The sequence below is a fragment of the Melozone crissalis genome, unplaced genomic scaffold, assembly GCF_028551555.1.
Source record: "Melozone crissalis strain CALT ecotype California unplaced genomic scaffold, PUWL_Pcris_2 ptg000016l_1, whole genome shotgun sequence".
NCBI lineage: Eukaryota > Metazoa > Chordata > Aves > Passeriformes > Passerellidae > Melozone > Melozone crissalis.
Genome location: NW_026535794.1, coordinates 2,412,591 through 2,437,069, shown reverse-complemented (window position 1 = coordinate 2,437,069; position 24,479 = coordinate 2,412,591). Strand labels below are relative to the sequence as shown.

Sequence of the window (24,479 nt, the reverse complement as noted above, 5' to 3'; positions counted from 1 at the left end):
AAGAAACACAAAACCCCCAAGAAACAAACAAAAAACACCCCAAAACAAACAAAAACACCCCAAAACAAAAAAATTAACAAACAAATAAACCCCCAAAACAAAAAAACAAATCCTACCAAAACCAAAAGAAGAAAATAAACCCCCGCAAAAAACCCAAAAAAAACCCAAACAAAAAACACACCAAAAAGCAAACAAAAAACAAACAAATAACCCCCAAAACTAAAAAACAAACCCGCCCCAAAAATCTGAACCAAAAAAATGAACCACTCCCCTAAAAAACCCCAAAACCCCCTCAAAAATCCAAAAACAAACAAAAAAAACAAGCCAAAGAAACATCACAAAAAACCAATACAAAACAAAAACAACAAAAAAACAACCAAACCCCCACAAAAAGCACCAAAAACCCAGCAAAAACCCTAAACCAATCAACCAAAAAACCCCAAAAAAACCCCAAAAAACAAACAAACAAAAAACAAAAACAGAACCAAAACCCAAACCAAACCTAGAAGCCCCTGCATGTCAAGGTTGACAGATGAGTGGGAGGTGGAGGGAGCACAGGGAGCAAACGGGATCAGCTCCTGGAATTGCTGCCATTTCCTTTTCCCCATCACTCCTCTCAGGGTTTGCAGCCTGCACCAGGTGTTGGCTCTTTACAGCTGTTTCCAGCTGTTTCCATGGGCTGTCTCCTCTCCAGATGCACGGGAGCCAGATCTTTATCCCTTTATCACCGGGAGCTGATGAGGCCAGAGCCTCTAAGAAACCTCAAAACCCAAGAGCAGTGGGGATGGAGAGGCAGATGCAGCCAGGTGTGATGCTATCCACAGTCTCCTGGTGCCATCCCTGCCCAGGGCTTGTCCCTGGACACCTCAGAAGTCACCAGAGGAGGAAGCGACCCCTCTGATGGTCCCACCTAGCTCCAGCAAGAGAAGAAGCTCCTCACCATCTCAGTGCACTCCTGCTCCTAAAAGCTGAATGATAACACCTTGGCACCTTTCCTCAGCATCTCTGTTTGCTGTCCTTGCCGCCCTGCAGCTCTGCTACATCCCAAGGCTCAGCGGGAGCTGCAAATCCCGCACAGGACTCTATGGGAGGCAACCACAGCTCCTTCAGATCTCCCCAAACTGCTTGGCCAGCGTGCTGCAGCTCCAACACGCTGGGTTAGCCACCCAAAACCCAGGTCAGGAATGCTGAATTTGAGAATTTGGGCTGGAATGGGCTCAGCAGTGCAGCATCCCCTCATCCCATGCAGTATTTCCCCCTCCTAACTCAATTTCCATGGGCTGGAATGGGCTCACCAGTGCAGTATTCCTTCACCCCATGCAGTATTCCCCATTCCAAGCTCAATTTCCACTGAACCCAACTGGAGCTCCTGTCTGGAGGAGCTTCAGTTGGATTTAGTGGAAGCTCAATTTCCATAGGCTGGAATCTCCAAGGTCAATTTCCATGGGCTGGAATGGGCTCAGCAATGCAGCATTCCCTCATCCCATGCAGTATTTCCTGTTCCAAGCTCAATTTCCACTAAATCCAACTGGAGCACCTGTCTGGAGGATCTACAGTTGGATTTAGTGGAAGCTCAATTTCCACAGGCTAGAATCTCTGAGCTCAATTTCCATGGGCTGGAATGGGCTCAGCAGTGCAATATTCCCTCACCCCATGCATTATTCCCCATTCCAAGCTCAATTTCCACTAAACCCAACTGCAGCTCCTGTCTGGAGGCTGGCACGTCCTGCCTCTGGATTTCTGCAGGCAAACCTCTGGATTTCTGCATCCTGCTGGCTGCGAGGAGCTCGCACAGTCACACTTTCAATCCTGATCCTTCCAGTTTCCTTCCCCATAGTTACAGGGCAGAGTTTGTAGATCTCCGTTGTTGATACCAGGGCAGCTGCCCAAATTGCCATCAGCGGGGAGGGAGACGGGGTGGGGCTGGAAATCAGATCCTCTTGGGAAGAGTTTCATGAGAGAGAGAGGAGAGAGAGTACCTCCTACATGTAACAAACCTCCTGGATGGATCGGTATCTTGTGGCTTTCTGCTCATGCCTTACTTTATTGCAGAAGTCGAGTAGGCTGATGCAGAGCAGGGAAAAAGAGAGGAGGAAATCTCCAAACTCTGGCTCAGAGACAACTGGGATGCCAGAATGCCATCAGGAAAATAGGATGAGATCTGCTAAATGTATTAATTTTAAATAATTATGAGATGTTGTTATGCTTTGAATAGCAAGGGACTGACTGCATTCAGTGGTCCAGGAGATCCTTTCCATGTTGTTCCATTATTAAAATAAATGGAACCCTCTCTCCAGCTGGGACTGGATGTCAGGATTGCTTTCCAACAAGAGAAATGCAAGGAGCGGGAACAATGTGCCCCCAAAATGGGCCTCTAAGGAGCACCCGTGGAAGTCTGAGGCTGTAGCCCTAGGCTCCCTCTATAGTCAGTGGAGAGAAATAAACATCTTGCTATGATTCATGTTATCCTGAGATAGGTGTCTGAGATAGGTCAGATGAATTGCTCCCCGGCGATGCCGGCTGCTCTCCACGGACTGCAAAGGGAGCCTGGGGTGACTGCTCAGACTCTGACAGCAAACTCTGGGAGATGGGATCAGGCCCATCAGGGAACCTGGGCAGCCATGCTGTAATGACACAGCAAGAAAAAAAAATATGGAGGAGACTTGTGACTCCGAGGGATGATAACTGAATTTAAAAGTCTGGCTCCATTCTCGCATGATCTGGGGAAAAACTCCCATGGATTTCACCAGACATGAGATGAGCTTCCTCATCCACAATGGTGAAGAGTCAACCCTTGAACACAGCTTCGTTTGGGCTTTCTTGAGAGAAAGAACACGTGGGGCTCATCCCCAGAATGTCTAGAGTCCAAAATAAACCAAACTTCACAAACGAGCCTTGAACATAGCTTAGTTTGGGCTTTCTTGAGAGAAAGAACACATGGGGCTCCTCCCCAGAATGTCTAGAGTCCAAACTAAACCAAACTTCACAAATGAGCCGAGCCCAAAGCCAGCCTGGCAGCAAAGGTGACAGTGCCCAGCATTCCACAAGGAACTGGATGTGATTTGAATCCCACCTCTCTCAGGAGCTAGACAGATGCCTGCTCTGCCCTTCATGCAGCCCCTGGGAGCAAGAGTGTTCTCATCCAGAGCCGGTCTCCCTGGATTCCCTCAGTGATTGATGGAGAGATGTAGAAACGTCAGTGTGTGTGAATAATTTAATCCAAACTGTCTGGAATACCTCAGATGAATCATGCCCTGGAGGACCCCAGCAACAACTGGAACTACCTCGACCTGTCTCGCTGTCTGGCATCAAGGACCCAAAGTTTTGCTGACCTGCAGGCCCCATTTCGACTTTTTAGGAAGAAGCAAAGAAAATGGTCAGTGCTAGAAGAGAAAATAGAGGGGCTGGTTGTCAACACCAGAGCAGTGGAGAAGATTTGTAAAGAGAAGGCTGTCTATCTCTTGGTGATATGTCAAGGCAAAATGTCCTTTGGGGAGAGATGTTGCAGTCAAATTCAGATTTTGGTTTCATTCCAGAAGTCTGGAGGGGAAATTCTCCAGTCTGGATCATGCAACGAGCCTGCTTGGATAATGACAGTCACGTCAGGCCACGAACAGGCATTGTGTGCTCTGCTGTGGGAAGGAATGAGGCGCTGGAGCTCCAGGGATTCCAGATCCTGTTAGTGCTGCCCCTCTCCACTGCCAGGGAACATTCAAAGGGGTTATTTGGTGTCACTTCCTGAAGGACACTCTAGGACAGTGTCATCTGCAGGAACGTGGTGAGGGAAGACAACAGGGAATGTTTGGGCTTTGTGGTCATTCTGGGGAAGATGACGGGGAGATCCCATCCCATCTTGATTTGAGATGGAAGTGCTGGAAGGCAAGACATCCTCCAGTTTAACAGCAAAGCAATGCAGTGGTCTGAAATATCTCCATATTTCATCCCTTGCTCAGCTTGATGGGTGTCCAACACCAGAAAGGAGACTCAGGAGAAAAGGAGACTCAGGGCTGCCCCCATCACTCTCTGCAGCTCCTGAAAGGTGCCTGTGCTCAGCTGGGGCTGGGCTCTGTCTGCAGCAGCACTGACACAACCAGAGCACACAGCCTCGAGCTGCACCAAGGGAAATACAGGTTGGATAGCAGGAAAAAGCTTTTTACAGGAAGAGTGATAAAGTTCTGGAATGTTCTGCGTGGAGAGGTGGTGGAGGCCCCATCCCTGGGGGTGTTTAACAAAGCCTGGATGTGGCACTGGGTGCCAGGGTTGAGTTGAGCTGTTGGGGCTGGGTTGGACTCAATGACCTTGAAGGTCTCTTCCAACGTGGTCATTCTGGGAATTCCGTGAATTCCATAAGCTCCATGAATTACATAAATTCTGTGAATCCCGTGAACTCCGTGAATTCTGTGAATTCAGTGAAAGGACAGGGCTTTGCTGGCCACAGACAGGATTAACCCCAGGGAACACGAGCAGAGGGTCACTCCAGCACTGCTGTGACTCTCGACATTTGCCTCGGAGCAGGCTCAGCAGCCAGCCATCATTTCCGGAATGAATTTACGCCCCTGGGCCTTGGTCACCCATCGGGCTCTCGTTTGTCCGCTGGGGAATTTGCTGCACATCCTCACAGAGCTCATCCCATGGGTGCAGAGCCACGGGACACCCCTGCCCCGGCTCCTTCCCACCTCCCTGTGCACACAGAAAGGGCAGGAGTGGCTTCCCAAGGCTGCACACGAGTGTTAAAGTCTAATAAACAAGCCCTGCCGGCCGGGGCTGAAAGAACCCGAGCCCTCTCCAACAAAGCATTTAATCCAGTTTGGCGTAACCTTTGACATTATTAGGGATCTCAGTGACCCTAATCCAATCAGATTGATTAACTAAAGAGGAGACCCCATCAGCAGACCCCCCTGTGGCCTCTGCTATTTAGCCCTGACCAAACAGTGGGAGAGACGTGCCGTATTTACACCACAATGGGTCGGCGCTGAGAACCTGTTTCATTACAGAGAGACTTAAACTCCCATTACTCCATCAATGTATCATTCTTCAATAGTTCATTAAAAGCTGCTCCTCCACAATAACTATTAACCATTTCTCAGCCCAGCTGGCAGGTTTAAAGCCCTGGCCAGTCTTTAGCAGAAGGAGGTGGGAGTGAGTGAAAGAAATAGATAGACAAGGGCTCCCTTTTTAAATTTAAACGAACAGCGGGCTTAAATAGTTGGAGGTAATTTACTTTTATTGAATGGCGGGGGGGGGGGAGAGAGAGGAAACTTTTATTTTGACTTAATTATGTGCCAAAGTCCTTTAAAGAGACAGGGCCCATGACAACCTTTAATTGTGTTACTTCTCTTGAGATTGGTTCATATTTCTGCCCAGAGGAGTTTCAAAGGGAGCTCACGCAGCACCGAGAGACTCTAAACTCACAGCTTAAGCATGAACAGCCTCTTCAGGCCACAAAAGCTAAAATAAAGGCAAAAGGCACAATTCCCAATGCATGGCACTTCAGCTGGAGATGGAAAATGCCTGCCAGGTTGCACTGCTCACTTTCTGCTGTCAGTGACGGGGTGTCCTCCTACATCCCTCAAAGTTTTGTCCTGCCTCTTTTTAGAGGCAACTCAAAAATCTCCCCTTCTCCTTGGTGAACTGAAAGATGCAACTACTGCATTAAAAACTGCAAAGCCTCTCAGGCAAGTGGCTGAGCACGAGCTGTGGCTCAGTGGTCACTTCAGGTCATGTGGCCATGTGGTTTTCTGCACTTGACAAAATACAGGTGGAGAAAAAAACAACAGTATTTTTCCTTTCAATATTACAGCATTTTTCCTTTTGATATTACTGTTGCAAAAGTTCAAGTGGGAGGTTCTTTCTACTGTCCAGCAGCTGAGATTTGAGCTCCTGGGAGACCAGAAATGAGTTCTAGTGCCCTTATATCAGAAATCAAAAGCAGATTAAGTTCGGGCAGAGAGAAGGAGATTAGACACAATTCTTTCGCCATACAGGAATCCTGGCTTTTTTTTGCTTTCCAAGTAGTCCAAACTGACCAAAACTCCCATTTCCTGGGGATTTGCAAGGAAGACCCAACAGTGGCACCTCTCTGAATGCTTCTCCATGAAGCTGCACACTTGCCCATACACTCCCAAGACCACAGAGGAGGAGAAAAGCCCCATCCCACAGCCCTGACCCTAAAGCTCATCTCATTACCCCCCTGCCATGGGCAGGGACACATCCCACAGGCAGGGACACCTTCCACTTTCCCAGGTTGCTCCAAGCCCATCCAACCTGGCCTTGGACACTCCCAGGGATAGAAAGTCCACACCTGGATAATTGAATAAATTCAATTCTGGATAATTGAATAAATAGGGTGGGATGGGGGATTTCTGTTCTTTCTCTGCCCTGGGTGACATACAAAGAGAAAAAGGGATTTAGGGTCAAGTGTGGCCTTCAACAGCAGCAGGTCAGGATCCCCTGGACATCACCATTCCCTGGCAGCTGAGCTCATCAGTGCCATTCCTGTTTAATGTGTGATTCACCCCAAAATCCCAGAATTGTTAGGGTTGGAAGAGACCTCTGGAGATTAGGCCTGGCTAAAATAATTACACATAAATATAGACTTAGCTAAAACATGCGGGATCTTTCTCCATATGAAGGCTGATGGGGAAAAAGAGTCTGGTTTTAGAGGAGATATCAGAATATGGCTCTTAGCAGGACCAGAGTCTGGTGACAGTTTGGCACTGCTGAATCACAGCTCAAGCCCAGTCCTGAATGAGCAATGAGCTCCCACAGCAGCAAGGGCAGCCCAGACAGTGAGATTTGGGCCTGGAAAGGATTTCCTGGAGGCATTAACATCAATCCTTTTCAGTGAAAGGAGTGCAGATAGTGTGTGAGGCAAAGGGGAGATGCTGCAGGAGCTGCTGAGGCAGGATGGGGATCCCCACTGACCCACACCAGAGCTGCACTCAGATCCTGGGTGCCTTAAAATCCAAGCTGCAAACCAGATTTTTGCTTCCTTGCTTTCTCTCTCTCCTTTTCCCCTTCTCTCTTTCAGGGTAGGAGCTCAAGTATGTTCCTACCCTGGGGGATCTGCCGCACAAGAATGCGACTGAGCTGTTTTTTTGAGCTGTTTTTTTTTCTTCTCCCCCCCCCCCCTCCTGCTGTAGGTGAAGCAAAACTGAAGGGTGGTTTGATTCTCCCTCAAGGAACAACATTCTTCAGTTATGAAATCGTCCCAGGCTCCTCTCCCTCCCTGAGCCTGGCTACCGAGAGCCTCCAGTGTGGGACAGGGACAGACCTTGGTGCTGGGGATATATTTGGGAATTTGGGAGATGGTGGGATTGGGGTTCCTCTGGTCAGCAGGGAGGTGAGGAGCAGTTTATCCATGAGGATAATGTGGGGTGTAAAACCCCAGAGTGTCTGGGAGAACATTGCCCATGGAGGTCGTGGATCCCCCATCCCTGGAAGTCCTCAAGATTGGGTTGGAGCAACGTGGTCTGGGGGAAGGAAATGCCCAAATCAGTTCTGATTTGAGGGGAAAACTGAAAAAGAACAGATGGGAAGCAATACAGAACACACCCCAAGGTGGGTATGGATCAATTACATACGCCAGATTCCCTGAAAATATTCGAGATGTTCATTCCTCTTTTCAATGAGAGAAGGAGGGAGGAAAGGGAAGGAAGGGAAGGAAGGAAGGAAAGGAAGGAAAGGAAGGAAAGGAAGGAAAGGAAAGGAAGGGCCCCTTTGTGCCAAACTTATCCCAGACTTAGTGAGACCAGCAGGACCAGGCTGGGTTCTAAAAGACACCCAACAAGTTACAAGAAGGATAAAGGAGTTCTCACAGACTCCTACCAACTCATAAGGGAAAAGACCAGATACTTAAGCTTAGCTTAGGGCTTAAATCTCACAAGATTCAACAACCTAGGTCAAAAAAATTCTAAGAGTTCCCACTTCTATCAAGGTGTGCAGAAACAGTTGCCTGAATTTGCACCCTGTCCTAATTCACTGTGTTCACAACCAAGGAAAGCAGATGCATTAGTTGATGGTGATTTCCCCAGGCCTTTGATCTTCATTGTATTTCATAATAGCATAAAAACTGCTGTTATCAGGTAAGTCCAGTCCCTAGGAACCATCCCCAACAGCCCCTCTGCCCCTCTGCTATCACCTAAAGAGCTGGAATCACAGCGCAGGGTCAGAAAAGGAGCCAGGTCCAGCTTGAGCGCTGCAAACACAGAAACCCTCTGTGCTCATTCCCAGTGTGCAGGATCATGGATAACTCATGCTGAAAGGGACTCAGGGAGGTCTCTAGTCCAACCTCCTGCTGCCAGCTGGAACTCAGATAACCCCACTCCTTTATCCAGCTCAAGTTCTATGTCTATACAGGACATTTTACAGGATTTTTTTCAGAAGAGAATGAGCTCACAGGAGGTTTTTCAAGACCTCTGCTGCCAATTCCACCACAGATCTCCCCAAACCTGCAGCTCCATGTCGCAGACAACTTTTATGAAAAATCCTTTCCTTAGGATTTTTCCTCCTGAGAAGCTGGGAGGCCTCAGGAACAAAATGTAAACATTGATTATCTGCTGCTGTGGAATGCAACAGGTGCATCTGTGATTGGTCTCATGTGGTGGTTTCTAATTAATGGCCAATCACAGTCAGCTGGCTTGGACTCTCTGTCCGAGACAGAAGCTTTGTTATCATTCCATTCTATTCTATTCTTAGCCAACCTTCTGATGAAACATTTTCTTCTATTCTTTTAGTAGAGTTTTAACATAATATATATCATAAAATAATAAATCAGCCTTCTGAAACATGGAGTCAACATTCCCATCTCTTCCCTCCTCCAAGAACCCCTGTGAACAGGGTCACAGCTCCTCACTCACCTTTATCCAGCACGGGCCCAAAGATGGCCAAGCTGTCGTTGACAGTGGTGCAGTTCCACCTCCTCCCTCGGAACTGGTGCTGGCACTCCTGGATGCCAATCTTCACCCCCTCTGCCACGCTGGGCATGATCTCCACGTAGTTCCTGCAGAAGCGGAGCTGCTTGGGCACCAGCCCCGGGATGCTCCCACACAGGATGGGCTGGGTCCCCAGGGACGAGTACTGGTGACCAATGGCCAGGGACCTGGGCAACAAAAACAGGGGAAAAGAGATCTGTGAGGCTGGGTTTCACCTTTGTGCTTGGTTCAGAACAATGGGGACAGGAAATCAATGTCTTTAGTTCCTCAGCATTCCTCCTCACCAGAAAACACCATTTTCATTGTTATCCGTCACCAAAACATCTCCTGAAGTTCCCTAAAAGGCACCAAGGCAAAAAACTCTGCTTTAAAATATCTTCCTCCCCTTTTTTTTATCCTCCCAAAGCCTTCATTCATCATTGTGCTGTGAAATCTTTCCCTTTCCTTTCCTTTCCTTTCCTTTCCTTTCCTTTCCTTTCCTTTTCTCCTTCTCCTTCTCCTTCTCCTTCTTCTCCTCCCCTCTCCTTTCTCCTTTCCTTTCCTTTCCTTCCTCCCAATAATTTCCTTTGCAACCAGGGACTCAAACATGCATTTCTTTCTTTGATACACAAGCACACCTCTTACAAGATGTTTTATAGGAAATTTTGGCAGCTGAGTCAAAAGCACTTTCGGAGCTCCCCAAAGAAATAAGTCCAGCAGCTGAAACCATCAAGCTCTGAGTCTTTGGAAAGGAAGCACCAAGAATTTGGGAAGGGGAACAGCATCATTCTTGTGGAGCTTTGGTTAAAGTGAGGGGAGTGAAATTAAATCCAAACCAAACCAACAACCAAAAACCAATCCCAATTAAACTTGAGTGCAAACTCTGCTCAGCCCAGTGGAAGTCTGGAAAGGAGTATCCATGAACCTTTATGGTGGTGAAGCCTTGGAGACAAACAAGTCAGCTCTGCAGGGAGATCAGCAGATATGCAGCTAATTAGATAGATTTTTAAAGTGTTTTTTACTGGTGCTTCTAATAATAACCTTGATTACTAAAACTGAAGGGATTTTTAGAGTATAATTTCCTTTTCTTCTAATTAAATCTCGTGATTGTCTTTTCTGCCCTGAATTAATGACAAAGAGGAACCTGCCTGGGCAGTGTGTATTTCTGTTTACATTCATTTTTTTGCTGTGTGGTTTTCATTTGGGAACAGTCTGGTGTGTTTAAATTACCAACAGGGCTGTCAGGGAATTAAAGCCTTCATTCTCTTTTGCTCTGACTTAAAAAATAACACAAGAATTCTATTGTTGCCAAAGTCCAGAAGAAAATTAGCTTAGTTCTTTAGGCTAGGATAAAAATTATTTTAAAATTGCTTTGTTTTAAAGGGAAGAATCCTTGCAGCCAATTAACTCCACTCCTGGAGGGGACCTGGTCTAGAGGGGACAGAATTGAGAAGAAGGTGACATTCACATGGTCAGGAGCCACATCTCAAGGGCTTTGGCAACTGCAGATTAATCCTTACAAATCCATCCTTTCCAGGCAAATAAGGACATCCATATATGGATCCCAAATGGCTCCAGCTAGGAGTTCAGAACCAGGATAATCAGCTCAGCCAAGAACGTGCCCTCCACTAAATGAACTTCAGATGGACAAGGTGGAACAGCCCAACAACCCAACAACCCAGCAACCCAACAACCCAACAACCCAACAACCAAAGCCAAGGATTTCCAGCTGATTTTCTGAACTTAGATGCCTCTTCCCACCTCTGCTGGACTTCTGGGAGATGATTATTCTCAACATTAGAGGACAATCCATCCTGCCCCAGGGAGGGAGGCTGAGACAAGCAGCATGAACTGCCCTCCAGAAGTGCCCCTTTTTTCCATTGCATTAAAAGGGAGGAAGGAGCTCAAAATTGTGTCCCTGTCACCCACCCTCCAAAGCTCACTGGGATTTCTCCAACAGACCCCAGGCTGATTTTGCAACCAGGGAGCAGCAGACATCTCCATGCCCCTGCCCAGCTGAGCTGTGTGCTTGGGGTGAATCATGGCCTTGCCCCCACTGGCTGTGCTGGCCAACTCCCCCTGGGTGGCTGGGGCATGTCTGCACGCTGGCAGTCTCCAGGTGAATCACACCATCATCCCTGACAACCAGCATGGGTAAATTCCTTGAAACTCTCCCACCCACGAAAGTTCAGCCCTGGGTTGAAGGACACGCAGAGACCTCAGCTGGAGGAAGGAAATGAGTTCCTGCAGGAACCTACAGGAAAGGACCCATTAAACTCATTTTCATTATCTCAGTGGCTAGATATGGGATTCTCTGAGCTTTAGATTAATTCAGGGTACACAGCTGGCAGAAAGCCATCTGTGAAATGGAGCCCATGCCAAGTGTGTATTTTTGTTTTGCTGTTAAATATTCTACAAAGCACTGGACCAAAATTTCTGGACTAAAGACACCTTCTAAAACATTGTTTCAGTCTTCAGAGGACTTGTTGAGTGTTGCCCCTGTTGCCTTGCTGAGTTGCCTCTGTTGCCTTGTTGAGTTGCCTCTGTCGCCTCATTGAGTTTTAGGGTGCCACATACCCACATTTTAATCCTCTGAACTCCCACAAGACTGGGACTTAGGAGGTATTCCCAGCTTTAGGATTGGGAGCTAAGTGGTCCTATCTCTGTAAACTATCTGGAGAGATGCCTTCATTGAACTCTCCAGGAAAAAACATTAGTTTACTTGTTCCTACTCATCCTCCAGCCATTGACTACAGAGAGTCCAAAATGTGGATGTTTTCTGGTGTCTGAGGTTAACTCTGGTGGGAACATCTGTAGAGTTTGTTTCCACATCAACTGAAGCCACCAACATCTTTCCCAAAGCTTTCCAAGGTCCTTTACCCAGCTCCCAACAGAGATAAAGCATCCATGAGTTACCATCAACCTGTTGCAGGTTGTGAAGCCAGAAGGATTTTTTGAGCTATATCAGTAGGACCCTGATGAAGTTTAGGATTCCAACCTCATAAACTTTAATCATATGAACAGCCAAACTCAAGCCTGTCTCTGTGTTGGGTTTTTTTGGTGGTTACTACAGTGGTAAAATGAAAATACCAGTCATAGGAAGAGGAGTTTGTACGTTGGTGACCTCAACTATTCGTTTCCGTTGCTGGGAAGATTATCTAAGATTAAAAAAAAAACCCAAAAAACATATAGAAATATCTCTAATTGCTTTTCCACACTGCTCCCTGCTCGGTACAGCAGGGAAACAGTCACACCTGACTTTGATCTGAGTTACAGTCTGGAAAGTTTAATCTGCAAAAGACAATCTCCAGCGAGAGCCTTGTTCTCAAGGTGTCATCAGGCTCCGAGACGGTGAAACACAAATTTGGTGTTTCATGGGGCACTGTGGAGTCACTTGAAGGGTGGAATCTCAAAACATCTCCCCATGAGCAGTGGCTCTGCTGCTGAGCAGAGCTGAGCACCTTCCTCCTCCTCCTCCTCCTCCTGCTCCTGGCTCACTCACAGCTCCTGGATTGTGATAACATCTCCCCGAGCACCCTCTTTTGGTGTCTACTTTGCTTCCAGCTGTAAACACTTTCTCTCTCTCTAAAGTCAATTTATCTTTAGGAGAAACCCAGTTCTTTCAGCTCCCTGTCATTATTATTGATCATCAGGTGGGAACCTCATGAACCTTCCAGCCTTCTCCTCCACCCAGAAAAAAACCCAACAACAACCCAACAACCAAACCTTTAGAAAAGATTGGGAAAGTCTATAAAGATCAGAATCTCATTTCAGTGTTGCTCAACTCTCTCGTGGCTCCCATCATTCATTTTTTTTTTTTTCTCCTCACTGTTTCCAATGATCAAAGCTGGCATTTGCATTTTTCCACTCTCCTGAGCTCTCCTCCTAAACAATCTCCTTCATGTGGGCAATTCTGTGTTGAGAAATGGGCCGAGTGTCATCTACTGTGGTCTAACCTTCAAATTCCTGAGCACCAGCACTTCCTGGATGCACTGACCCCAACCTCTCCTTTTCCATGCAGAATTCCTGAAGCTCTCAATTTTACAAACACACTCATGCCCAGAACAGGCTCTGCTCAAGTCTGAACCAGGGGAAAGGGTCAAAGAGTTGTTCCTTTCAAACCAACCAGGCTTTTCCTCCCATTAGCACAGGAGGAGCCATGAAAACACTGCTCTGTATGTCCACAGCCAAAGTTCTTAGCTTATCTCTAAGCCTTGCATGCCCTGGAGTGTTTAATTCAACCTCCAGTGAGCATTTTTCTTTGCCAACACACCTCGAGAGCTCTTCATTTCCCTTATCTCAATCGATCTGCTCCTTCAGTAGAGCCGTTGTAAATAAGTACCTGGCCACCTTCTTAATAAATTACATGGACCCTCCCTCTTGGAATGGACAGCCCAGCCAGGTTAGGAGGGAGAAATATGCAGGAAATTCCTGCTCGGAGGTTTTTTTTCGGAAAAAGAGAGGGTTTCAGCTCTGCATGACCTCACTGCACAGCACCACTCTGGTGACTTTTCAAGGTCAGCACCTTCTCAGCGCGTCACAAGTCCTTGACACATCAGGAGCAGCATGTGGAGACTCCTACAGCTGCTTGCTTCTCCCTGGATTCTGTCATTCCTGAGCTTTGTTTTTCCATTTATCCTGGAGAAGCTTTTTGAGAGCTTCCTCTGGAATGTCCTTCCAGGGTCTCCAGCACAGGGAAAATAACTTCATTTATTAATGCTGAACAGCAAGGGTGCAACTTGCCAAATGACCCCAGAGAAGACCCTGAGGGCACTTAAATCCCACCAAATATTACAAACTGAGCACCAGGAGTGACTTTTCTCCTCTTGTCCAGCTGTCATACAGAGGGGATTTATGTTCTCTTGTAGATGCCTTCAGTGCTTCTCCCTTTGCAGGGAACCCCCTAACAGCAAGATGCCTCCTCCAAATCCTTTCCTACAATCCATCCAGCTTTCCAGATGTTCAGCTCGGCCCCTGTTCCTTTCTAACTCATTTTGGCTGCCTCTCTGTTGTGCCACATATCCCTTAGAAGAATCTCAGCCACGTGATGAAAGAGAGGACAAATTGTGAAAAGTGGTTTGTCTAAAAAGATGCATTGTGGTATAATGATCCTAGAATATTGAAATTGAGCAGATGGCTGGAGAAGTGTCCATAGGTTGTGAAAGGCTGTAAGGAAACCCCTCAAGGGCTGTCTCACCTCTCCTGGCACCAGAGGGGCTCACAGGGAAGCAGGTGAGGAGTGGGCAGCCCCACTCCATCCTACGACATCCCAAACAGAGATGACCCTCTCTCATCTCTCACCATAACCCTCCAAGCTCACCAGCATGAAATCCATGCATCTGAGGCTGCCTAAAAGCACTTTTTGGGGTTTTTTTTGGAGCAATGAGCAGCTGGAAGGCTGTGAAAGATCCAAAACTGGGGGCTGCCATGCATGGTTAATGGCACTGAATGTCAAGAGGCTTTTGGGGAAGGATCTGGAGGCAATTCCCAAAATTCCTCAGCACACAGGGCTGCCACAAGACACATGGAGTGTGGTGTCCATCTAACATGGACAACTGGAAGATGGGAAGGATATCCCAGAGGTTGAGACCAGGAACAGGAGATGGAGTTGGACCAACTGCGTCTTTTCCACTCTGGACGCACAAATGTCCATGAGACTCTTGGGTAGACACATGGGGAGGACATGGAGTGATCCCAAAGAGATCTGCAAAGTTGATTTGAGGGATGGAGCGTGGTTCCCAAAAGGAAAGGCTGACGGGATTGTATTTGTTCAGCTTGGAAAAGAGAAGGCTTTCATGGTGTCTTCACTGTGGCCTTCCTGGACCTGAAGGGACCCACAAGAAAGATGGAGAGAGACAATTTATGAGCCTGGAGTGGCAGGACAAGGAGGAATGGCTTCAAATTGCCAGAGGGCAGGGATAGATGAAGGAATTGTGCCCTGTGAGGGTGGTGAGGCTCTGGCACAGGGTGCCCAGAGCAGCTGTGGCTGCCCCTGGATCCCTGAAGTGCCCAAGGCCAGGCTGGACAGGGCTGGGAGCCCGCTGGGACAGTGGAAGGTGTCCCTGCCCATGGCAGGAGCAGAAAGGGATGATCTTTAAGGTTCCTCCAACTCAGGCCATTCTATGGTTTTATGATTCTATAGTTTGAACCACCAGCCCAGAGGCCAGGCCAGTGGACAGGCAGGAAGACTTCTAATTCTACATTCACTGAAAACAACAATATTCTGGCATAGGCTTTGATTTTTTCCCCCCATTTTACTATGAAAACAAAACCTTGAAAAAATTTAGAATGAAAAGAATTGGAACTTGTCACAGCCCATTATTTTAAATGGAAAAGGAAATCGTTCTGCTCACTCATATCCCTCCTGAATCAAAGTGGTTTTATTCCATGAGATTAAAACTATCCCAAACCCAAGCAACTACAAAATGTGGACAATAGCAACAATTTTAATTGTTGTTTTAGTTGAAAACTTGGAAACCACCTTAACACAGATCAGCAAAATGATAGGTCTGGCTCTAGAAGACATGAAGCAAGTAACTGATTCCGATGAAAGATATTTTTTCAGTTTGGGGGTTGTTTTTTTGTATTGCATGGACCAGTAACAATCAAGCTTAGGCCTAAGCAGTCTAATTACAGAAGTGTCAGACTTTAATTCAGAAATTATGACTCTCTGCAACGTTGACTGTGGTGGGGTCTTCAACATTTGGCTCTGGGCATCTCGCTATCAAGACTAAGACATTTCAAAGGGATTTACAAAAAGAAATTTAAGCCTGTTAGACAGCACAAATTCTGTCCTTCCAGATTTTTTTTTCCTCCAGCCTGGAAAAAAAAAAGGCTGCAACCTGTGACCGTGTTCACAGGGTTCTTGGAGGAGGGAAGAGACAAGGATCTGACTCCATGTTTCAGAAGGCTTGATTTATTATTTTATGATATATATTATATTAAAACTATACTAAAAGAATAAAGACAAGGATTTAATCAGAAGGCTGGCTAAGAATAGAAAAAGAAGTAATGATAACAAAGGTTTGTGGCTCAGACAGAGTCCGAGCCAGCTGGACTGTGATTGGCCATTAATTAGAAACAACCACACGAGACCAATCACAGATGCACCTGTTGCATTCCACAGCAGCAGATAATCAATGTGTACATTTTGTTGCTGAGGCCTCTCAGCTTCTCAGGAGGAAAAATCCTAAGGAAAGGATTTTTCATAAAAGATGTCTGCGACAGCAGCCTACGGGGTTAACTGTTCATGCTGGATAATTCTTCATCCATCTCCAAGGACAGCACAAGGGCTATATTTAAATCCTTTTTTCCTCCTCTAACCCCGAAAGTGTGCCCATAATTGTGTGGCCGAGTCCAACCCTGCACACACACAGAGGTTTGGAGGTGCTTTTCTCCCACAATAACTCCCTCACCCTTGCCCTGTATGAATAACAGCGGTGGTGATGGTGATGATGATGCAGCAGCCCTGGGTTTCTGCTGCACCTTTCATCAGAGCATCTCTGAGCGTGGGACTCACCTCACCCCATTGTGACCATCTCAGAATTGGGAATCTCGGCCAAGCTCACTCCCTACCAGGATCCATGGAGCAAGATCAGCATCTCCAGAGGGCAACTCAGCCCATCCTGGGAGAGATGCCTCAGATAGGGGGGCTGAATCACTGGAGATGCCCAGGAGGAAGCACTGGCTGTGCAAAAATGAGAGCATAAACTGGACACCTTTTTTTGGGGCTTTTTTTTCCCAAGCTGAAAGTAGGAATTGGGAATTTCACCCTTTTTTTTTTTTTTTGGCAGAATCTCAGAAATCCTTGGAGAGCTGGAAGAGGAGGCCAAGGAAGGTCTTTGCTATCTCTAACGTGGAGCATGACAGATTATGTTTAGAGTGGTTTGAGGCTGGATTTGAAAAATAATAAGCTCAGTGGCAGCTTCAAGAGGGTGCTAAGAAAGCAAAATTCCCTGAGCTGAGGTTTGGCCAGGACAGAGAATTCCCACAGGAACTAAGGCACACCACAACACTCAGCACCTTCCACTCGCAGCGCAAGAGATGTTGCTTTGACTTTGTCTTCCCTTAGGATCTACAGAACAGAGGAGGAGAGAGAATACAAGTATTAACAGCCCAGTTCCTTGGAAAAAGTCTTTGGAACTCTTTAATTACCCAAGGCAATTAACTCCTTTGCTACACATGTCATCTGAAAAACAACCCAGGCAGCGGAATAATGGCCCCTCCAACCACGTTTTCAAGCCTGGGTCCAGCTCCCAGTGACCCTGGTGCTGCTTCCATTCCCCATCCTCCATCTGGGGCTGCTCCCTGGAGGTCTCCCCACTTGAGATCTGCCCCCATTTACCTCCTAAAATGTGCCAGGATGGCAGTGCAGGGTTTTAGAGATGCATAAGCCTTAACATTTTAATCTGCCACCTACACTGCAGTTTATGAGCGCTGTAAATCTCGTGGTTATAATGAACTCATCTAATGATATTGCTGATGGATAAATTCACCTGGGACGAGGAACAACAGTTACTTGCAAATGAAAGGGGAGTAATTTTAAAGTTTCATGTAAACACCTTTGCTGCCTTACTTCTGACTTCTCCCAGCCTAACCCCTCTCAGGGTTTCATGACAAATGGAAAGAATGTGTGTTTGTGAGGCAACCACTGGCTGGCCTGGAAAAGGACCTGCCTCCTTCTCCCCAGCACAATGCTTATATAACTTGGGCGCTGGAATGAAGTTTTAGGTGAAAATAGCTCTAATTTTCTGGGTCAGGTGTGCTAAATTAGGGGAATGGAGGGAAGGGATAAAGCAACATATTAGACAATGAAAAATGCCTACACAACGCAAAGATATTTAGACTCCTACTCTGAATTTCAATAATAATTAGGACTGTGGCTAGTCCTAATGCTCCCAGTTCCCCCCCTCCCCAGCCCTAAAGCATGCCAACTTGAACCTTTTTTAAATGCTCAGCAATATAAAGTACATCTTGTGGTTTCAAACCTCTCATTAAGGCTCATCCCCCCGCGCTGAGGTCTGGCCTGGGCTATGTCAGTGCTAAATACCTTGGAGGACTGGGCTCAAAGACCTCAGATCCCTGCAAAGATTGGATTTGGACTTCTAAATTGCTTAAGTGCTTAAGTGCTCGGGGGAATTTTATCCTGAAACTCCTCCGCCAGCAAAGCCAATTTTGAAATGAGAACCACGGATGGAGGGAATTGTCATTTTGAGGTTTTGGGTAAGAACAGCAGGATTTTCACTGTCCACTGCTCTGGTAAAGCAAATTGCTCACGTTTCTCACCCTTTCCTTGGAGACTCTCATTTCTCACCCTTTCCTTGCAGAAGGTGCTGTGAATATGCATTGGGTGAGCGCACACAGACCCTCACACACACACACAGGGCTGCACAGAGTTCCTCCTCTGGCTTTCACTGACTCATCAGGCTCACCAAATGTGTGAACTCACGCTATAATGTTCTCCCAGAAAAATAACAAATTGATTTCATTTTTACAGGCTACAGCATGCTATATAATTGGAGACACTGCCTTGTCAACTCAGACCGGTCTGACCCGACCAGAGACATTGCTTACAGCTGTTTACGGAGCCATAAAGTTTCCTCCTCTTTGTTTTTCCTTCCTTTTGCACACTCTCTCTCTTTTTTTTTTCTGTTTTTTTTTTTTTTTTTTCTTTTCCCTCTAATGAATCTTACAACTACTTTTTGTTCTGGTCATAAAATACTCCTAAGGAAAATGCAGGAGATTTAGAGAAGCACTTCAGCCAGTGCCTCATGTTAACACAGGGGCTTGAGCACATATTTAAAACTGAGCATCTGTTTAAGGACTTTTATTGCACCCAGACAGTCAATAAGGAACTTGTCACACTGTTAGGTGCTTTTTTTTTTTTTTTTAATGTAATTATCGATACCAAATTAGAAGTTTGGATTGGGCAACCTCAGGGATTGTTTCCTTTGCAGACCCACAGCACAGCTCCAGTTTCATCGGGAATTTTGCCATTTCTCATTGTCACTGGGTCCAAATCTGAAACATCTGAGGAAGGGCAAACTCCTACATTATTTTATCAACTCTACTGAAACTGCCACCTAGAACTGGGCACAGGTTTTTTGCATTACAAAAAAACCCACCCTGAAATCTTCTGAGTTTGGCATATTTGCCAAGCACTCACAATAAGCTTAATTTTTCAGACCAATGTAAAAATAACAGTTTTGTAGAGGGTAGATTTGCAAGCAATTGTATTTTGTGTAAAAATCTTTTATGTTTATCTTTATCAGAATCTCAAAGCAAAGTGAAATGTTTTGATTTTTTTTTTTGGAAAAAAAGGATTTCTGATCACACGCCTGATTTTGCTACCATGAAAAAGTTGCTTCACTTTGAACTAATGAACTGAAAAAAAAAAAAATCCCAAACCCAAAAGGGCTTTTCATCTACTTGCACTATCCATCAAAATACCTTCTAAGTGCTTGGCAATAAATTATGGTTGTGCTTCCTTTCATATCACTCATTCATCATGGAACCTGCTCCTCCTTTGGCCTGAAATGTCACAATTCTCCTCTCATTCAGAGCCTCTGAACGACTCAAGGACTGATCAAGAGGGAATCAGCTGTTCCAGAGTCACAAATAGATAAAAACCCATCTTGCACCTTCTCTGAGGACCATTTCTGTCCCAGAGAAAATAATGGGAATATTTGTCTGGTCCTGCCATAAGGGAAAGGAACATGAGAGGAGGTCAGGAAAGATGAACTTCTGTCCAGAAATACATTTCAGATCCGTATTCCAGCTTTTAGAAAAACGTGTAAAGCAGCAGAGGGCAGAGAGCTCCTCATCCTCTCCTTTCCTCTCTTTGGGAAAAGATGACCTGGTATTAGACAATAAAAAACCCACATGGAGGAAGGACATGAACAACACCAGAGCCCAAATAGACAACAACTCTTATTTAGCACTAAACCAGCAACAAGACTGCCATGAGGTCAAAGCTCAAACTTTTTTCACTGCTTATAAAATGATTTTTTTTTCCTCAAATGAAAGTGCAATTTCTGCTGCAACAGAACAACTGGATTTTCTTTTTTTTTTCTTTTTTTTTTTTTTTTTTTTGCAAAGAAACTGCTTTGCATGGGAAAAAATCCTCATGGCTCCTTGACATGTTTCAGCTAGATCTCAGTAAAATTAAAGAGGTACAGACTGATGAGTCGCTCAGAGGTACAGGAAAAATGCCAGTGGATGTCCTGGCATTTGTATACACCTTGAGAGAGAGAAAAATTCTCTCTCAGAGATCATCTCTCACAACAGAAAGAATAACAACCACAATAAAACCTGGTGCAGGGAAAGAAGGGAAAGGTTTAATTTGCTTTACAGCGCTGACTTTTAGCATTGTCTGCACACAGCTCCTGTTTACTGAAATGGATGTGCTGGATCTCCTTCAGCCCAAAATTCATTCTGCTATGGAGGGAGCAGCCAGGGAGGTTTCAGCCATAAGGCAGCTTCATTTTCTTGGGTTGCTGAATAAAATCCCTCCATTTGGCAACCCCTCAACACTGACAACGACCTAAAGTAAAGGTTTTATAATCTGTTCTGGACAAGGGAAGCCATATATAATATATATGGCTTTCTTTCTCTAAAACATATTTATTTATTTATTTATTTATTTATTTATTTATGTATACAGATATCTATCTATCGGTATAAATATATATATATTGGTATAAATATATATATATATTTATATATTTAAATAGATTTAGACTAGGTGTTCAAAGGAATTCTTCCCTGTGAGGGTGGGGATGGGCTGGGATGGAATTCCCAGAGCAGCTGTGGCTGCCCCTGGATCCCTGGAAGTGTCCAAGGCCAGGCTGGGTGGGGCTTGGAGCAGCCTGGGATGGTGGAAAGTGTCCCTGCCCATGGCAGGGGTGGAATGGGATGAGCTTTAAGGTCCCTCCCAACCTCAACCATTCCATGATTTCATGACTCTCAATCATGAGGTCACCCACTCTCCAAATCTCTTGGGTGAAAAAAGGTGATTTCTATGAAAAGTTCTTCTAGACCTGGTCTAAATTCCAAAACACATCTAGAGCATTATGGCACCACGTGTGCAGCGCCAGAGGAGGGACCAAGCTTTCCCATCCAGGCTCCTCTCTCTAAACCTGCTGAGGTCTGCTGCTCTCGCACCAGGAGCTGTGGCTCAAGGAGTTTCCTCTCCAAGGGGTTTGGCAGATGTGGTGCCCTGATGCCCCTCAGAGGAACAGAACTGCTCTCCAGGGTGGAAACTCCTTGGCTGGTGAGGCAGGGCCTGGATGGAAAACATCTGGAAAGGGTCAGGCTGGTGAATGGCAAAGAAACTGGGGAAGGAGGAGGAATCGTGAAAGAGAAACACAGAATGGCCTGGCTTGGAAGGGACCTTAAAGGGACCTTAAATCTACTTCCAGATCCCTTGCCATGGGCAGGGACACCTTCCTCCATCCCACAAAACCCATCCAGCCTGGCCTTGGGCACTGCCAGGGACCCAGGGGCAGCCACAGCTGCTCTGGGCACCCTGTGCCAGGGCCTCAGCACCCTCACAGGCAAGAAATCCTTCTTAATATCTAATCCAGCCCTATTCTCTTTCAATGTACAGCAATTCCCCCTTCTCTTGCCCTTGTAAATAATTTATTTCTGTCTTTCTTGTAGCTCCCTTCAGGTCCTGGCCACAATTAGATCACCCTGAGCCCTTCTCTTGTCCAGGCTGAACCATCCCCATTGCAAGCAGGAGCAGAAATATTCTGAGGAAAGAAACTGAGTCAGGAATTGTCCTTGCAGCAGCATAAACCACCCCAAACCTCTGACCTGGGGGATGGAACAAGATTTTGGGTGAAGAGCCAAGGACCCCTCAGTGCTGGGGGCATGGAAGGATTTGGGAACCTCTCCGGTGGCAGCAGCAGCACCTGCACAGCTGAGCAGCATCCCAGCCTTTATGATTTCTGTCTGAGAGTGGCTGGGGAGCTCAGACAGGCTGCCAGACCGTGATCAGCTCGTGGAGGGCTGATCACTGCTAGGCACAGATACCAGCTTTGACACGCAGCAAGGGAAGCGGCCAAGAATTTGGGAAAGCAATCCCAGCTTTCTGCTGCAGGCTCCCCTGCCAAGATCCCTCCTGTGTTTACTTTGGAAACCAGAGATGAGCCCTCCTCAGCATAATAATAATAATAATAAAGCTTCAGGGTCACTCAGCTTAGCAGATGGATTCCTTCCAGCTTGGATTTCTGCGCAGAACTGAAGCACTTGGTGGATCTGGGGGATTATGCAATGCTCATAACTGGGTTTCACAGGAGATCTGAAAGGTGACAAAACCATTCTGTGGGAGGGGAGACAAAGCAAACCCATCCATGGATCTCATGTGGGCTCTGAGAGGCCACAGGGACCACTGCAGAAGCAGCTCTGTCTCACCAAAGAGCTGCTCACTCCCTGGTTTTCAGCTTTCCATGTTCCTAAACCCTAAATACACAATCAGAGAATCATGGAATGGCTTCTGTATGAATGGTTTGTGTGGAGATTTCAAAGCTCACCCACTCCAACCCCCTGGTCACGGTCAGGAATGTCCCCAACCTGGTCAGGCTGCTCAGAGCCCCATCCAGCCTGACCATGGATGTTTGCAGGGATGGCACCCACCACCTCTCCGGGCAACCTGTGCCAGTGAAAATGCACCAGAATGTGGGAATGTAGGGATCTAAAGGAGATATTTTGACTGGCCAGAAATATTTAATTGAACAAATCACTCAATATTTTAACAGCTTTTTTTTCTTTAAATTAAATAATTTAGGAATTTTCAATTGTCCATAGTGCCTGGACAAGAGAAAGTTCAGTTTTAAAGGAATTTTACAGGAATAACATCCTACATGGTATAGATGCTCTATAATTACTGTCTAAGAGCACAACTCTGGGGTTTATTACAATGCTGAACTAATTAATTAATGGAACTCAGTTCCACAGATTATCACCAAGGTTCAGAGGAGCAGAAGGGGGTTCAGCAGCAATAGGAAGGGCTCAGTTGTTTTACACAAAGCAGGAACACCTGGAGCTTTGACAGCACAAGGGCTTTAAAGGTCTCTGAGCTCTCCACATACAGGACATCACTCCATTAATCACCAACCATGAGGGCAGAGAGGATGCTTTCTTTGGAAGGGATTGCTCAACTGCAGGGCTGAGAACGGCAGTGGAAGCAAAGCCATGGGCACAAGGACGTGTTTACCCCTGGTGCCACCATCAGATGTTCTCTGTTCCCTTCCCTTCCCTTGTGTACCCACGCACGGACACACCTATTGACACATCCCCATGTTAGGAGGCTTGGTTGAACATTTCTCTGCTCTGGTGCACCCAAGCATCCCCCAGAAACATTGAGGGTGCCCTCAAGGAACTCCTTCTTACACCTCCTTTTCCTACTAACAGCGACTAATAACATTTGGGAATCAGAAGCTCAGGACGGGTGAGGTCTCCAAAAGCTGGTGAGATATCTCAGGACATGCCAGGGTCAGGTTGAGTGCACAGGGACACCTCTTGGGGCTCCCAAGTGCCACAGGTTTTCTGTAGGACCCGTGCAGTGGCTTCCAGCCCTGCCTGGCTGTCTCAGGTACCACTGGGAATCTACACCAGGATTGGGAGCCTCGATGGGGACCCTCAGCTGCTGTGGGTGGCCACAACACAGAGCTGGGCCAGCCATCCCTCAGGTCCCAGGTGTCCAGTGGGAGGAACTGGACACAACTAGGAGATAAGCAACTTGGCCTAGTCAGGATGGGAGTTTCAATTAGAAGTCCAGTTTAGTGGTGGACTCCATGGCCGTGAAAGTGTGGAGATGCTACCTCTGCATCCCTGGAAGTGTCCAAAGCCAGGCTGGACAGGGCTTGGAGCACCCTGGGACAATGGAAGGTGTCCCTGCTACAACATGGGGTGGAATGAGAGGATCTTTAAGGTCCCTCCCAACCCAAACCATTCCACGATTCTGTGATTCCTCAGCTGTGAGTTACTGCAGTGCAGGTGTCCAATGGGATGAATCTCACCTTGACCTCAGGATGTTTTAGGTGATGAACAACAGGTTTGTGTTCACCTGTACCAAACCCTTTGGCCAAAAGTGTCCAATGGGATGAATCCCACCTCGACCTCAGGATTATTTAGTCAGGCGAAAAACAAGAGGTTTGTGTTCACCTGTACCCAACCCTCTGGCCAAAGGTCTGGCTCTGAGCTCCACAGAGACTTGCTGAGAGCAGAAGGGGGGCTGCAGTGGGGCAGAAACTCCCTGCATGGGAATTATAGCAAATGCAGGAGCAAAGCCACAAGCCCAGCAGTTCCCACTGTAGACCAAGCCAGGAGCATCCTCACTAGGACACAAAATTCTGGCCTGAAGATTCAGCACTGTTCCACTCATTTGCCTCCTTGTGAGATGGTTTTTCCTCAGCTGGGGCAGGGGAACTGGTGAGAGGCAGTCACAAAAGCTCAGGAATTCTGCCGAGCTCCCTTCCAACAGCGCTGTAATCTCATGGATCCATCAACGTGTATAATTACCAAGTCAGACCACCCATTAACTCATCTCCTCTACAGCACTGG

General features: G+C 46.6%; 1 protein-coding gene across 1 annotated transcript in view; it reads right to left on the bottom strand.

Moving 5' to 3' along the window:
* The window catches only part of WNT3A (Wnt family member 3A), a 96,520-nt gene that overhangs the window by 32,302 nt on the left and 39,739 nt on the right, over positions 1–24,479 (bottom strand). Inside the window, exon 2 of the mRNA XM_054273949.1 lies at positions 8,859–9,100. Coding sequence (XP_054129924.1) covers positions 8,859–9,100 — 242 coding nt within the window. The remainder of the gene's footprint in view (positions 1–8,858; positions 9,101–24,479) is intronic.